The following is a 15,627-nucleotide window of genomic DNA, read 5'->3' on the forward strand; positions in this document are numbered from 1 at the left end:
GACTGCAATTTACTTTCATTAGGGAGGCTGAGGTAGAATTAAAATAGTAAATTGCCCATGGTCCAGCATTAAGCACTCTGCCTCAGTCTTATATTGGTCCCCTCCCCCACTTTTTCTTACTGATTTATTTATTTTAGAGAACATGCTCAAGTGGGGGTGGGGTGAACAGAGGAAGAGGGAGAAGCAGACTCCCCGCTGAGAGGGGAGTCTAGTGCAGCTCTACTCTGGGCTGGATTTCACAACCCTGAGATCACAACCTGAGCCGAAACCAAGAGTCAGATGCTCAACCAGCTGAGCCACCCAAGAGCCCCGAGTCTCCTTTACATAAATGCCTGGCACAGAGGGTGCCAGGTACTGCTCTGGGTGCTGGGGGTCTAGTAGCAAGTCTAGTAACAAGTAAACAAGGCTCCAGCTCTGATGGTCCTTGTGGGTTGTGTTGAAGCCAGGGAGGCAAATAATGAAGAAAGAAACCATTAGATTATTTCAGATAGGTAAAGGCTGGCAGGAGAGGACTTACTGGGAGGATGACCAGGGAGGGAGAAGGCCTCTCCAGGAGTTGGCATTTGAGTTGAGACCAAGCAGGAGGAGGCCACCTGGGTCTCAGGGAGGATGAGTGCGGGAGCAGGAAGTGGCAAGGCAAGGGCTCTATAGGGCCTGTGTGAGAAGTCCAAGAATCCAGTGTTGCTGGAGCATGGGGAATGAGAATGGGGCAATAGAGAGTGGCAGGCAAATGACAAATGAGGTAGGATCTGGTAGGCCATAGCAAGGAATTTGGATTTTATCCAAGTGGAATGGGAAGCCGTTGAAGGGTTTCAGTTAGAGAAATAGTAAAATCTGGCTTGCATTTCCCCTGATCATCTCATTTCTTAGGTGGAAAGTGGATTATCATGGGTAAAGAGCAAATCCTTGGTGAGTACACCATGGGCCGTTGTAGTTGAAGTGTAAGATATGGCGGCTCTGTCTCCAATGAGGTGCAGAGGGTGCAAGGTGGCCTTGTCGTTAGTTTCAGTGGGAGAATGAGAGGAAGGGAAGAACCCTGGGTAACTTCCATGTTTTGGGTGCTATCTCCCAAAACTTGGAATACTGAAAGACGAGCAGGTGAATCAAGGGAGTTCTGCTTTGGCTATGTTAATTTTGAGGTACTGTTTGGACTAAGTTACAAATTAAAATTCCGCTAAATGGGTGAATTGAGAATGACCAATAACTCGGGCTGAACGATTTTCTCAGAGGAGTTTACATTCCATGAGTCCCTGATAAGGTATAAGTGTGCGCATGTAGGTACGTGTGTCTAAAGGATGTGTCTAGAATCCTGGTTTCAAATAACCCCTACTCTTGACCAATTGGTGGTAATATTGCCACCCACTGTAAATGCACTTGGACTATACAATTTGGGACTTTTGTGTATCTGAATAATGGGCCAGAGACTTCTGATTTCTATTTATGAGAAAGAACCAACTTTTCAGCAGATGGACAAATTCTGGAGACAAGCAGAAGTACCTTAATAAAAATGAGCACAAACCAGTAAAGGCAAAGGTGTGTTGTGTGCCACAAGGCCCTGTTCTAGAGTAGGTCGCCACCCAAGTGGCCACTTTAGTAGATAGAATGTCACTGCCTAGACTTGCAGATTGGGTTGGGTTTGGAACCTTGCTGGTTTGAGGAGCTTCTCTACGCATTATCTGAAACCTTAGCTCAGATGATCAGGGCTTGAGGAGATGAGATGGAATGATTGGAAGAGGAGAATGAGGGAGGAGACAGGAGTCATGCTGGAGGATAGGCTGTGACAAGAGTATGTGTCAGGGAAGTGAGCCAGGGGAGTCTCCGGCATTGGGGTGCTCTGCTAATGAGTGAAGGAAGGTGGGCATGTGTGCAGTGCTTGTGCTCCTTCAGGCTGTGCAGCTTCCTGCTCTTCCTCCTCTGCCAGAAATGCCCATACACCACTAGGATGGACAGCTTCATACAGCTTCAAGAGAATCCTTCCCAACTGGCTGACCAGTAGTTATGGACCAGGTGTAGAAGCTCTATGGTAGGACTTTATGTAGAAATTCCTACCTGCTTTCATCCAGGTGGTAATATCTTCTCAGCCTACTGGACTTCTCCCTGAAACCATCTTGGAGTACCTGTGATCTTCCCTTTGCACAGTGTGAAGTGGTAACTAGGGAGGCAGAGGCCTCCAGCATTGTTTGGGCAATGGAAAATTTCTTTCCAAACATGGAAAACCTGACCGCTCTTCTCTTTCTCCTGTTAAGATTTTATGGCCAAAGCGAAGATGGAGATGAATTTAATAATTCAATCCGCCAGTTATTTCTTGCTTTCAATACGCTAATGGACAGGCCCCTGGAGGAAGCTGTCAAGATCAAGGTTAGCATGGTATCAGCCTGGGTGCCTCTTTTAATGCTTTTGCTGAGGATGTTCTGTGACAGCAGAACTGGACAGGGTGGGAGAGAAACAAAGTGAATCCTTTTTTGTGGAAAGCCTGTAAACTTTAGTATGACTCATAGAAAGGAAGGGGGAAAACCTGTGTGTTAACTTTTATGTCCATTCGTATTCTCATATGGCAGCTTGCCAAAGACAAACTATATCCTTTCAGACATCCCTTGAATGGCTTCTGTGGCCCCTGTGAATGCAGCCAATTGATACTGATGTTATAGGCAACAGGTTTTTATGCTAAGTTCCCCCCATTCTTCCCAGAAGCCCGAAGTCACCATCATGTTCATCATTATCAGTTTTTTAATGTAAAATATGCAATCTCTGAGGCTTCAGATCTGAACTTTATTATTTCTTCTTTGCTCTTTAGGGCCACTTAGTAGGGGAGATGTCAAGATCTTAACTAGCCTCCTTAGATAAAAAAAACGAATTCCAAATAGACAGTATCTGTTGGTAATGACGGAAGCAAAACAAACAAAAACAAAAACATCGAAAGATGAATGGATAAAGAAGATGTGGTTTATGTATACAATGGAATATTACTCAGCCATTAGAAATGTCAAATACCCACCATTTGCTTCAATGTGGATGGAACTGGAGGGTATTATGCTGAGTGAAATAAGTCAATCGGAGAAGGACAAACATTATATGGTCTCATTCATTTGGGGAATATAAATAATAGTGAAAGGGAAAAAAATAATAGTGAAAGGGAATAGAAGGGAAGGGAGAAGAAATGGGTAGGAAATATCAGAAAGGGAGAAAGAACATGAAAGACTCCTAACTCTGGGAAACGAACTAGGGGTGGTGGAAGGGGAGGGGGGGAGGTGAATGGGTGACGGGCACTGAGGGGGGCACTTGATGGGATGAGCACTGGGTGTTATTCTGTATGTTGGCAAATTGAACACCAATAAAAAATAAATTTATTATTAAAAAAAAAAACAACTGTGCCACCTGACCTTTTAGGAAAAAGATTTTAAGAAATCGCATTTAGCAACATTTAGCTCTCCTCTCGACTGCAGGAGCATCTGTGTCCAGTTCCCTATGTAGATGCCAGCCTTTTCTTCCTGGGATTAAGTAGTACATTCTGTATTCATCCTGCTTGGCAACTGAATTTGCTATTTGGTATTTTTCTTACAGGGGGCAGCTCTGAAGTACCTTCCCAGCATAATTAATGATGTCAAACTTGTGTTTGATCCCGTTGAGCTCAGGTAAATAGCAAAACACATTTGCTGACTTTAACAAAGGGGTAGCTCCTTTTCTTGGCTGGGGCCTGGGCTGCTACACCTTCTGTTGTTCTTCTAACCCATATTAGCTGAACCCCTTCTTGTGCTCGTTTCTGTGGAAGATATAAAAGAAGACACAAAGCCTGCCCCTGAGAGAGGTTTGCCCTTATCTCTGGGGCAGCAAGACAGGCAGACGTGAAATTAACTACAGGAGAAAGTACATAATAATACGCTTCCAGCCCTATACCTAAGTACCCCAGCAACGCAAAGTCAGATGGTGAGCGACACTGGGGTGGAGTCAGCCGGGAAAGGATTTTGCAGAAGTGAAGTGTTCAGGCAGGTCTGCAAAGCCCAGATAGACATGACCGTGCTTTGGCAGTTTAAACAGAGGCGGCCCTAAGGCCGAGCGCCATAGCGCGTGGAACACAATCTCAACTTTCCTTCCAAGGGGCAGACTCTCAGGGCGTCTGGGAGAGCTTTCCAGGGAAGACTCTCCACACCGAATCTCAGAGTAGAGGGGAACCTCGTAATGATACCTTCAGCCTGACAGAGTGCAAATACTGACCTCTGGGATTTCTCCTGCAGCGTGCTCTTCTGCAAGTTCATTCAAAGCATCCCTGACAACCAGTTAGTTCGCCAGAAACTTAACTGCATGACCAAGATAGTGGAGAGCAATCTTTTCCGGCAGTCAGGTATGTCTTCACCCAAAACTACTGCTTACTGAAATTCCAGTCTTGCTCCTTCTTCAACCAACAGCTGTTTTGTTGTTGTTGTTTTAATGTCAGTAATGTCCTTACCAGCAGTTTGTTAGGACTTAGGGACCTCCTGAGAAACCAGTTTTAAGGAGCAGAGTGTGTTCAGTATTTCTAAGGGGATCTTAAAGAATAAAAGCATGCATGTTTTAATGAGAACAGTCCAGTCTTTTGTTAATTAGAGAACTGTCCTCAAAATGGGCACCCCAGAAAGTAGCACGCAAGCAGGAAAGATGGTTCTTTTAAGCAAATGTGTCTTCTTTGACTTATATTTGTTGCATAACCTGAAAAGCCAGGAGGTAGCAGTGCAGGGGTATGCTGGTGCCACTCATCCTGGCTCAGGAGAGCGGATTATGCATATCTCTTCTCAACTTCCATGTTTGGTCATGTCACATGAGGAGCTGAAAATGGGTTACAGTGGTTTACACCACAGAAATTGGCAAACACTCTAAGTTATGGGTTTGGTGGGGGTGGGATGGGGGAGGCTTAGTGGGGGAGCCAAATCACCAGCATACTGCTGGGAGGGCAGAGGGCATGGAGGAGAGAAAACTCTTACATGGATGAAATACTCTTCATTTTGTAACTAGGGGCAAGTATGTAGCCACCATGCTTAAATCACTGAGTTCATGTCCCAAAGCTAATATGGGAAAGAGGTCCAATACCTGGTCTTGCCCAATAAATCCAAGACTTGCTAGAGAGGGTCCACTTTGGGAACTTCTTTTGGAGAACTACCATTAGTTCAGGGACTACCACTAGTTGCATGTTTTGCCTGGAGCGTTGAGGACTGGCACGACTCCTTAGAAATAGGGAAAGGCGAGTGGGTTATTGGTGGCAGGCCTCCTGGCCTTGCCCCACACTAGCTATGTAACTTCAGACACGTGAGGAGCCTTTGTAGGTCTTAGCCTCCGTTTCTCTGGAAGGAAGGATTTGAACTAGATCCTATCAGTAGCCTGTTTTGACTCTGATAGCTTCTGACCCTGTGAATGTTTGCTTAGAAATTCCAGCTGTTACAAGGACACAGTTGAGGGTGTGCACAAAGCTGGTGAATGCTCTTAAGCAGAAAACATACTATTACTAAACATCTTAATATGCTATGAGATCTCTGCCTAAGCATGCAGAAAGGATATATAAAATAATAAAAATGGGGGGTTTGAGCACAAGAGCAAGCATGCACTATGTGGTTCCAGTTAGAGGAAGTATTCTCACTATTAATAGTCCTTTCTGTTAGTGTCCAGAACATCTGGCCTCGTCGTAATAATGTCTTCAAATAGTGAAGGAGATTCCAGAAGGAAACCATCATAGATAAAGATAATCTCTTATTTTCTGAAGCCTGCAAAAGGACATGATTGGCACGTCCTTAAAACACATTGAAATGTACCAACAAAGCTCACGCGGTATTTACACAAATTTCAGAGTAAATTCTCTCCATTAGGTGGAAATTTTGAAACATTTTTTAAAAGCGTAACTTGCTTAATTTGCTCATTTTGTTTGACTTAGCCTTCAACTGTCAAGTTGGCGTATTTTTTTTTTTTGTAAGCTAAAGACATTGTTGAATACTTGAAACATTTTTGCATGTATCCATGATAGGTGTAATTTTCTTAGCCCTTAAAATTAAGTTAGAGGCCCGAAGGTCCATGCCTACAGTGCTGTGTTCCTGCTCGGTGGAGCTCTGAGGTCAGCTGTGGTATCAGGCGGAGGGAGAGTTGCAGACAGAAGCGGGGCATTTCAGGGGCTGCCGCTGCAGCTGCTGAGCTGTGTGCATTCTCTCCCGCAGAGTGCAGAGATGTGCTGCTGCCGCTGCTGATAGACCAGCTCAGTGGCCAGTTAGATGACAACTCCAGCAAGCCCGACCATGAAGCCAGCTCGCAGCTTCTAAGCAACATCCTGGAAGTGCTGGACAGGAAGGATGTGGTGAGTTGAATCGTCACCCTGTGCAGACCACACAGCACACGCTGGTCCCTTTGCCTAGGGTAAGGATGACTTCACAGCCTTCCTAGTCTCAGGGTTTCGCCCAGGCAGTTTAGAACCTTGGTACTGGTGCAGGCCATGCTGGTTTTGAGGTGGTCGGAGGGGCTGCTTCTTGCTAGAGCCTGCTCGGCAAATCTAGGTCCAGGAGAGATCTGCTTACTGCTGGCCCCTGCTGTGGCCTGGTTTTCCCAGCTTGTCTACCACTGAGATCCCTGATGGGACTTTGAAGAATCAGCCGTGTTCAGACATTTTGTTCAGAAACTTGGGCCCTCCTTTACCTCTGGTGTTGACGGGACTGTTGTTAATATTCCTGAGCTTCTGAGATGCTCTCAATTTTATAGTCTCTCTGATATCGATCCTTCCTTTTGGAGCCTGGTAGAAAGGATGTGTTTTCGTATCTTCTCTCTTACCTAGGCACCCATCCTCCCCAAAAACCCGGGGGCTGCATCTGCCTGAATTTACCTTGTTCTAGAAATGGCAGAGCCAATAGCCTAGGCATGGCCTCCTCCAGAGGCTGGGGTAGTTGGCAGGATGTGTCAGGCTGAGCACACACCATACTCCCCACCCCCACGATGGCTGCATGGCACCAATGTTCCCATACAGCAGAGAAACACCCTCAGCTTTGCCTAAGCCCACTTGCTCACCCATATCTTTAGATTCAGTTCTGCTAAAAGAATTGAAGAACGCTCTGTCCCTTTTCCCATGGCTAAATTCTTAGCTCACTTTTCAAGGTCCACCCCAGTTTGGCCACAGCCTGCCTCATCCGCTCATCTTCCCACGGGCAAGTCTGCATCTCTGCTAGTTCACGCCTCAGCCAGAGGGATCCTGGAGAGCACCATTGCTTTTTCTGCCCACCTCGGCTCTTTCTCTGAGCCCCTGCAGCCCACCTTAACAATTTGTATTATTTATTTGATATTTATTATAGGTCATGCTCCCTTTCCTTTTTTTTTTCTTAAATGTGTTTCTAGAAACCACATAAATTATAAATTTCGCCAAGGAATTTTGTGATAGGGGATTTGATTCCTAAACCAGAGATTTTGCAACAAATAAACAAATGTGACTGATCATCTCCTCACAATAATATTTTTAAAAAGTAACTCTTATGACTCAGTAATCAAAAATACTAAAATGAAGCTCAAGCTATAGTTGGCAACAGGCGTACCAGAGACTTTGGTTTAGGCAGGGCTCCGGTGTTCTAGAAGTATATGATCCAAAGTTAATCAGAACCATGAGAATCGGGGTGTTTGTTTTCTGATGCCGGTGTTAGCATGTGTAGCTCTTTATCCTTACACAAATCTACAGGTGCCTCAGTTTCCATTCTGTAACATGTAGGAATTGTTCTAGATGGCCTCTTAGATCTCTTCTACTTCAGGACACTGTTTCATTTTATTTAAATATTTATTTATTTGAGAGAGAGAGAATGAGCGGGGGGAGGGTCAGAGGCAGAGGAGAAGCAGACTCCCAGCTGAGCAGGGAGCCCAACATAGGGCTTCATCCCAGGAACCCAAGATCATGACCTGAGCTGAAGGTAGATGCTTGACTGACTGAGCCCCCCAGGCACCCCAATACTTGACATTTTAATAAAATTGTATATAGCATATTTTAATAAATTGAATTTAAATAAAATTTTAAAATGTTGAGTATGAAAAACAAAACAAAAAACAGGAACTATATATATAGCAGTGATATAGTTATTTCAAGGATTAACTAGGAGTTTCAAAATATCTCTCATGAAAAAAGAATGAATAAAGGCTTTGAAAAGACAAGTTGAATATTACTAACTTGGAGCTGAATGAGTACAAATCACCAAAAAAAAAAAAAAAAGGAAAAATAAAGAATGTATTTGTGAAGCATTGTTTGTTGTGTACATCAACCCAGCTCATTCCTGTAAGGGAACCTTTCTTTTTCCAGCTATGAAAACGGAAGCTCAACAAAGTTAAATAATTGCTCAAAGTGACACACGACAGAGTCAAAATATTAAATCCCTATGTTAGTCTTCTCAGGCTGCCAAAACACAACACCTAAGACTGGGTGGCTTAAATGACAGATATTTATTTCTCATGGTTCTGGAGGCTGGAAGTCCCAAGTCAGGGTGCCTGTGTGGTCAAGTTCCTGGGGAGGGCCTCCTTCCTGGCCTGAAGACAGTTCCTGTCTCTCTGTCCTCACATGGCTTTTCCTCAGTGTGTCTGTGGAGAGAGAAAAGGCAAGCTCTCTAGTGTGTCGCCTTAAAAGGACACTAACCCTATAAGACCAGGGCCCTGCCTTCATGACCTAATTGTCTCCCCAAACTCCATCTCTAAATACCATCACATGGGACAGTAGAGTACCAGCATATAACTTTTGTGGGGTATAAAAAGTAATTTTTATTTAAGTAATCTCTCTGCCCAGCACGGGGGTCAAACGCATAACTGTGAGATCAGGAGTCACATGCTGTATCAACTGAGCCAGCCAGGTGCCCCCAGCATATGACTTTTCAACAGATTTAGTCAATAGCAATCTCCTTGACTTGAGTCTCTTGGGTTTTTTTTTCCTCCTACTCAGAAGGTGACAAAAACGTTGAATTTTTGCCTTCTACTTCCCATGCACGTGGCTAGTTACTCGGGGCCACCCCATGTGCTCAGCATCAGGACTGACTTCTCATGCCAGCGAGGGGTCCCCCCAAAACTATGCTGAGTTGGTGGCCACAGTGAACTTGCAGTGAGTGTGTGTGGCCTGGGTTATTGGGATGGCATCCTCTCTGCATCCCCACGCTCATCTTGTACATGCTATATCCAATCATTTTCAATTGATTCCTTAGTAACAGTATATAGTAATCTGTGAACTTATTTTCCCCCCTTTGGACAAGAGATTGCTTGAAGGGAAGAGCAAGAATGAGACTTAAAGAAAACTCACCTGTCCAAGGTTGTTTTTTTTTTAGGAAAAGCAAAGCTGAGTCAGAAGTGGTATCAATTCCTGTGTTTCCCCCGTGCAGGGCCCCACGGCGACCCATATCCAGCAGATAATGGAACGACTGCTGAGAAGGATCAATCGGACTGTGATTGGGATGAGCCGACAGTCTCCCCATATCGTGAGTATCGCGACCACGCTGCCACCACTGCTTCCCAGTGTTCCACCTGCCTATTGGGAGGCCCCAGTAGTGTCTTGGGATCAGATTCCCACAGGTCCCACTCGCCCCAGTCCTGGTCCACAATCTCCACCTGCCTGCTGTGCCTCACAGCTGCCTGGGAAATATGTGGTCCCTAGAACTTCACAGACCTCCCTAATGATGGGATGACCTTGGTTCTAACTGCCCGCAGATCTTGATTCTAGCAGTAATTTTTCTCTTGAGAGAAAAGGCTCCAGCAGGGTGATGGGAGGGGCTGAGGGAGAAGGGTTTGGGGGACCTTGTCTCGCTCATACTGAAGATTAGACAAAGCCTGTTGTAATACATTCCAGCAGAGATGGAAACATGTGGGCAACCCAGGCAGGCAAGCTCAGTACCCATTTGACCTCATGCTCTTCTATTTGTTTAATATTTCATTTAAGGAAAACATGAGGCTTTGTGAGCAGAAGATGAAGGCTTGTGGTGGCTTCCTCTGTTATCTCAAGTAACTGGGTTCTGATTCTCAATATGTGGTGCACAGGCTCGTCTGGATCTACCCTTGTTAGAATGATAACAGGAGCACTATTAGTACTCCTAGCTGTAGTGATGATAAAGTAGTAGTCATTAGCTGGGTTTTGTTTTTTGTTTAATCTGCCAGAAATTATTTCAAGCAGTTTACATTTCATGGAAGCTTCACACAAGATCCTTGGAGGTAGTTCTTTCTTTAGCTGCATTTTTTGAAAATCAGGAAACCTGCAGAGAGAGGTTAAGAAATCTGCCTGAGGTTGCAGAAACACCAGGGGTTTGAAATGGGTCTTGAGTCCCAGGCAGCCTGCCTGCTGCAGAGGCCTCGCATGGTGGCTGCCCTCACCCCAGGCAGCTTAACCAGATTATGTTTTCCAGCTATGCACTGTAGTCAGCAGGAGAGGAATTCTGATCACTTCCATCTTCCCCCGCACTATATTTCCACTGCTGTCTAGCATGCTTGTAGATTGGTGCCCTGTGGTACCATCCAGTCCTTTTGGTTTTAAGAAAAACAAATGTTTGAAAGAATTTGTGATTAGCATGTTTTTAGAAATGTGGAGGTTGCTCTGGCCTCTTCCTCTCCACCTGCTGGGCCTTAATTAGATGTCAAAAAAAAAAGTAGTTTGCAACCAGGGGTAACTGTTGGAAGACCATGCTGTATCATCATTAAAATGAGGGATCTTTTACTTATGATATCGAAAGCTACAATTCGATCTCATTTAGAAAACAGAATGAAAAGAACCATCCCAAATGGCTTTAGTAACCAAAAGCCATTTAAAAATTTTTTATTTTTTTTTATTTTTTTACAAAAGCCATTTATTTATTCAACAAATAGATGTCAAGAGACTGCTGTAAGCCAGGCACAATTCTAGACACTGGAGGCATATTAATGAACAAAATAGACAAAAATCACTACTTTAGAGAAGTTTATATTCTAGCATAACAATAACAAAAAATAAGGTATATGCCATGAAGGAAAAAAAAAACGAGCAAGATAAGGGCAATCAGGGTGGGAGAGTTACAAATTTAAACTAGGTGATTAAAAATGGTTTGCATAAGAAGGGAAAAATTGGACAAAGACTTGGAGAAGTAGAGGAGGTACTGTGGAGGTATAGGGAGGGGCCTTTCTGCAGAGGCAAGGGGAAGGCCAGGGCAGAAACCTCAGGATGTCCCTTGTAAGATTCACATCTGGTGACAGAGCTGATCCAAATAGGATTGTAGAGAAGTAGCCACTAGGTTAAGATTCAAGGTGATCAAAAACATAATAAAGGATTCAGATCTCTTATTAAAGGTGTAGACGCTAGACATACCATTCATTGTTATTGTCAATCCATTGCTGCCATGTTTTTAAAGAATATAGAAAGAAAGGTAGGTTGAGAACTATGTTGTTTAGGAAATGATATATTGGTTTTCTAATACTTAACATGTCTTAATTTAAATTTATCTCTTCAGCTTCTTTTAGTAATGAAATTGCTCATTATCTTACTTGTTTAAACCAACTCAAGAATGTTGGCTAAGTGTATTTAAAGAGAAGGGTGGGGATTTGAATGTCAAAGGAGCAGGATACTTGTCCTGTTTCTGTTCAAATAAGATGATGGGAGTGGTGATGGCTGAGATACAGGGAGTGGTAGAGATGCCAAGAAAAGCAAAGTAAGAATGCAGGAGAAAGATAAACGTAGGAAGGAAAAAAGCAAGGGAAAGACAGAGACAAAGACAGTCACAAAGAGAAATATGAATAATAAAAGAATGAATATCGATATATGTGGCTTAATATAGTTGAGTCTCATACTCAAGAATAGTTAAATATTAGAGGATCTGTTAGGGGCACCTGGGTGGCTCAGTAGGTGAAGCATCTGACTCTTGATTTCAACTTGGATCTAGATCTCAGTCGGGGTCATGAGTTCAAGCCCTGAACTGGGCGTGGAGCCTACTTTAAAAAAGAGAGAAAAAAATATTTTCAGCAAGGATTTGTTAATTAAATACATCAGTTGGATAAAAGGAAAAAAGCTTTATGACTATGTCCAAAAATGCCAAAATATATGATGAATATAACGTGTATTCCAAATTAATGGAAGGAAATGTTAACATGCAATCACCAGGCAACCTATTTATTCTCCTAAAAAGGAGAATCAAGATGTTAAATCTCAACACTGTTTAGCATTTTTCTATAAATTCCAGTCAATATTATAACACACATGCATATATTTACTAAGTATGAGTATTGAAAAGTGACAAAATAATTTTCATAACTGTCATTATTTTTAGTGAAATGATTACCATTTCTAGGAAACCCAAGAAACTTAACAAAATCTTTTTTTTTTTTTTTTTAACAAAATCTTAATGGAAATAATGAACAGTTTATTAAACTGACCAGTTTTAGAATAAACAGAGAATATTCAATGGCCTTTCTACAACAACAGTAGCTATTTAGAGATTATAAAAGAAAAATCCCATTCAATTTAGTCATGAAAATATGAGAGTAATATGAGTTAAATGAATAAATAAATTAAAACTTAAAAAATTAAACCAATACAAGATACACCTAAATGAATAGCCCCATTGAAGTAATAGTGGAGGATATGCTTGTCATATTTGAAAACATTATAATTAGCTACAGTAATTAAAATAGTGTTGGACTAATGGAATAGAGTACATATATCCACAGAACAGAATTGAGAGAATTTAAGAAGAGACTTCAGGTTATATGAAAATTCTATTACCATTCAATAGGGAAAGTGAAGATTTTTAATAAATGTTATTTGGAAAATACATGAACGGTGTGGAAAAAGTTTGACTTTTATTTCATGCTCTATCCAAAAAAATAAATTTCAGATGGTATGAAAGGTCAATGTAAAAAGAAATAATAAAGCAGCTAGAAGAAAACATAAATTAATCTATACTTTTAAAAATTCCATTATAATTAACATGCAGGATTAGTTTCAGGTGTACAAAATAGCGATCCAACAAGTCTATACATTTCTCAATGCCCATCGTGATAAGTATACTCTTAATTCTTTTCACCTATACCTATTTTTCAAGACCTATTTTTAAGAGAAAAGAGATTTATGAATTTTCAAAAATGGAAAGAATACTATAAAAAAAGTTTATTAGAGAAAAATATTAAACCCCTATATGTGAAAATATGTATATAAGCAAATTAAATGTCAAGCGCCAAACCCTAAAACTTATTTGTAAAATAAGTGCCAGTGGCTAATAGCCTTAGTATAAAAATACCTATTATAAACCATTAAAAAAAAAATATATGTATATATATATCTTAGTAGGAAAATTGGTAAAGAATACGAGCAAACAGCAAAATGAGAGAAAAATAAATGGCCAACCAACAAATAGACAGATGTGCAATTCAGAAGAAAGGAAACGCAAATTAACAAAAATGAAATTAAATAAAATGCAGAGACCCAGAATAGGCAAAGGCCTGGAGAAACAAGTAGTGTTAGATACTGACAGGAATGCAAACTCTATGTGGTTTGGTACTATATATAAGAAGCCTTAGGACAGTAAATTTGCATTGCTTTATAATTAGAAAAATAAACTTTTTCTAAACAAAGAGACTAAGACATTCATTCAGAGAGTATTCTTTCATTGTTTTTGTGTTTAGAAAGTCATTTTCTCCATCCCAAAAATAGTTGTATATTCATCTTCTCTATGCCAATTCATTTAAATAACTCTGTTAATATAGGAGGGCATTTCCCCCTAGATATTTGCCCACTGGCCAGAAAATTAAGTCTGTGATTCAAATATGGTGGGACTAGAGGAAAACACATTGAATATGTAATTGTTGACATCAAAAATATAAATTGGGGAATCCCTGGGTTGCTCAGTGGTTTAGCGCCTGCCTTTGGCCCAGGGCACGATCCTGGAGTCCCGGGATCGAGTCCCACGTCGGGCTCCCGGCATGGAGCCTGCTTCTCCCTCCTCCTGTGTCTCTGCCTCTTTCTCTCTCTCTGTCTATCATCATAAATAAATAAATAAATAATAAATAAATAAATAAATAATATTTTTAAAAATTTAAAAATATATAAATTGATGTTAATCATCAAGCTCTTCAGTCCCTTTCTTCAAACCACATCCATAATCACAGGTGCATAATAACCTGCAGGAGATAGCAGTCTGAAGGATTCTGGAGTTAGAAGAATGACACTGAAGTGCTCTAGCTGGGAGCACTCATTTCCCTATCTCTCTGCTCTTCCATTCTCAGTTTTATCATCTCTGTTTCCTCCTTGCTTTCTTCCAAAATCAAATTAGTGCTATTTCACACATTTCTCCACGGACTACAACCCTGTCTAAACAAGAAACTCAAAATCCCCAAGTTGTTGTGTTGTATTTTATTTTATTATTATTATTTTTTAATAATAAATTTATTTTTTATTGGTGTTCAATTTGCCAACATATAGAATAACACCCAGTGCTCATCCCGTCAAGTGCCCCTCTCAGTGCCCGTTACCCATTCACCCCCACCCCTCGCCCTCCTCCCCTTCCATCACCCCTAGTTCGTTTCCTAGAGTTAGGAGTCTTTATGTTCTGTCTCTCTTTCTGATATTTCCAACCATTTCTTCTCCCTTCCCTTCTATTCCCTTTCACTATTATTTATATTCCCCAAATGAATGAGAACATACACTGTTGTCCTTCTCCGATTGACTTACTTCACTCAGCATAATACCCTCCAGTTCCATCCACGTTGAAGCAAATGGTGGGTATTTGTCGTTTCTAATGGCTGAGGAATATTCCATTGTATACATAGACCACATCTTCTTTATCCATTCATCTTTCGATGGACACTGGGGCTCCTTCTACAATTTGGCTATTGTGGCCATTGCTGATAGAAACATCGGGGTGCAGGTGTCCCGACGTTTCATTGCATCTGAATCTTTGGGGTAAATCCCCAACAGTGCAATTGCTGGGTCGTAGGGCAGGTCTATTTTTAACTCTTTGAGGAACCTCCACACAGTTTTCCAGAGTGGCTGCACCAGTTCACATTCCCACCAACAGTGTAAGAGGGTTCCCCTTTTCTCCGCATCCTCTCCAACATTTGTTGTTTCCTGCCTTGTTAATTTTCCCCATTCTCACTGGTGTGAGGTGGTATCTCATTGTGGTTTTGATTTGTATTTCCCTGATGGCAAGTGATGCAGAGCATTTTCTCATGTGCTTGTTGGCCATGTCCATGTCTTCCTCTGTGAGATTTCTCTTCATGTCTTTTGCCCATTTCATGATTGGATTGTTTGTTTCTTTGGTGTTGAGTTTAATAAGTTCTTTATAGATTTTGGAAACTAGCCCTTTATCTGATACGTAATTTGCAAATATCTTCTCCCATTCTGTAGGTTGTCTTTTAGTTTCGTTGACTGTATCCTTTGCTGTGCAAAAGCTTCTTATCTTGACGAAGTCCCAATAGTTCATTTTTGCTTTTGTTTCTTTTGCCTTCGAGTTGTTGTATTTTAACTGGTGATCTAGCTGAGATCTTAGAGTCAGTGTCTGATGACCTGCAGGATTCTGCAAATCGTACTATTAAAGGGGTGAGCAAAGCCCTCCACATTCCTCAACTCAAACCTAGAAGGAAGTTGTTTTAAGCAGAAACAGCAAAGCATGTGCCCTTTAGACCTTTAGGATGCAGAAAGTATCCAGGTTGGTGGGGTCC

At 41.7% G+C, this 15,627-nt stretch overlaps 1 protein-coding gene across 3 annotated transcripts in view; it reads left to right on the forward strand.

Annotated features, from left to right (window-relative positions):
• DOCK5 (dedicator of cytokinesis 5) overlaps nucleotides 1–15,627 on the forward strand; it is a 211,725-nt gene that overhangs the window by 140,278 nt on the left and 55,820 nt on the right. For all 3 annotated transcript variants that reach the window (XM_041766771.1, XM_041766772.1, XM_041766773.1), the window contains exons 23-27: nucleotides 2,247–2,358; nucleotides 3,562–3,632; nucleotides 4,233–4,339; nucleotides 6,174–6,310; nucleotides 9,339–9,434. In XM_041766771.1, the coding sequence (XP_041622705.1) occupies nucleotides 2,247–2,358; nucleotides 3,562–3,632; nucleotides 4,233–4,339; nucleotides 6,174–6,310; nucleotides 9,339–9,434 (523 nt within the window). The remainder of the gene's footprint in view (nucleotides 1–2,246; nucleotides 2,359–3,561; nucleotides 3,633–4,232; nucleotides 4,340–6,173; nucleotides 6,311–9,338; nucleotides 9,435–15,627) is intronic.

This window comes from Vulpes lagopus, chromosome 8 (genome assembly GCF_018345385.1).
Source record: "Vulpes lagopus strain Blue_001 chromosome 8, ASM1834538v1, whole genome shotgun sequence".
Lineage (NCBI taxonomy): Eukaryota > Metazoa > Chordata > Mammalia > Carnivora > Canidae > Vulpes > Vulpes lagopus.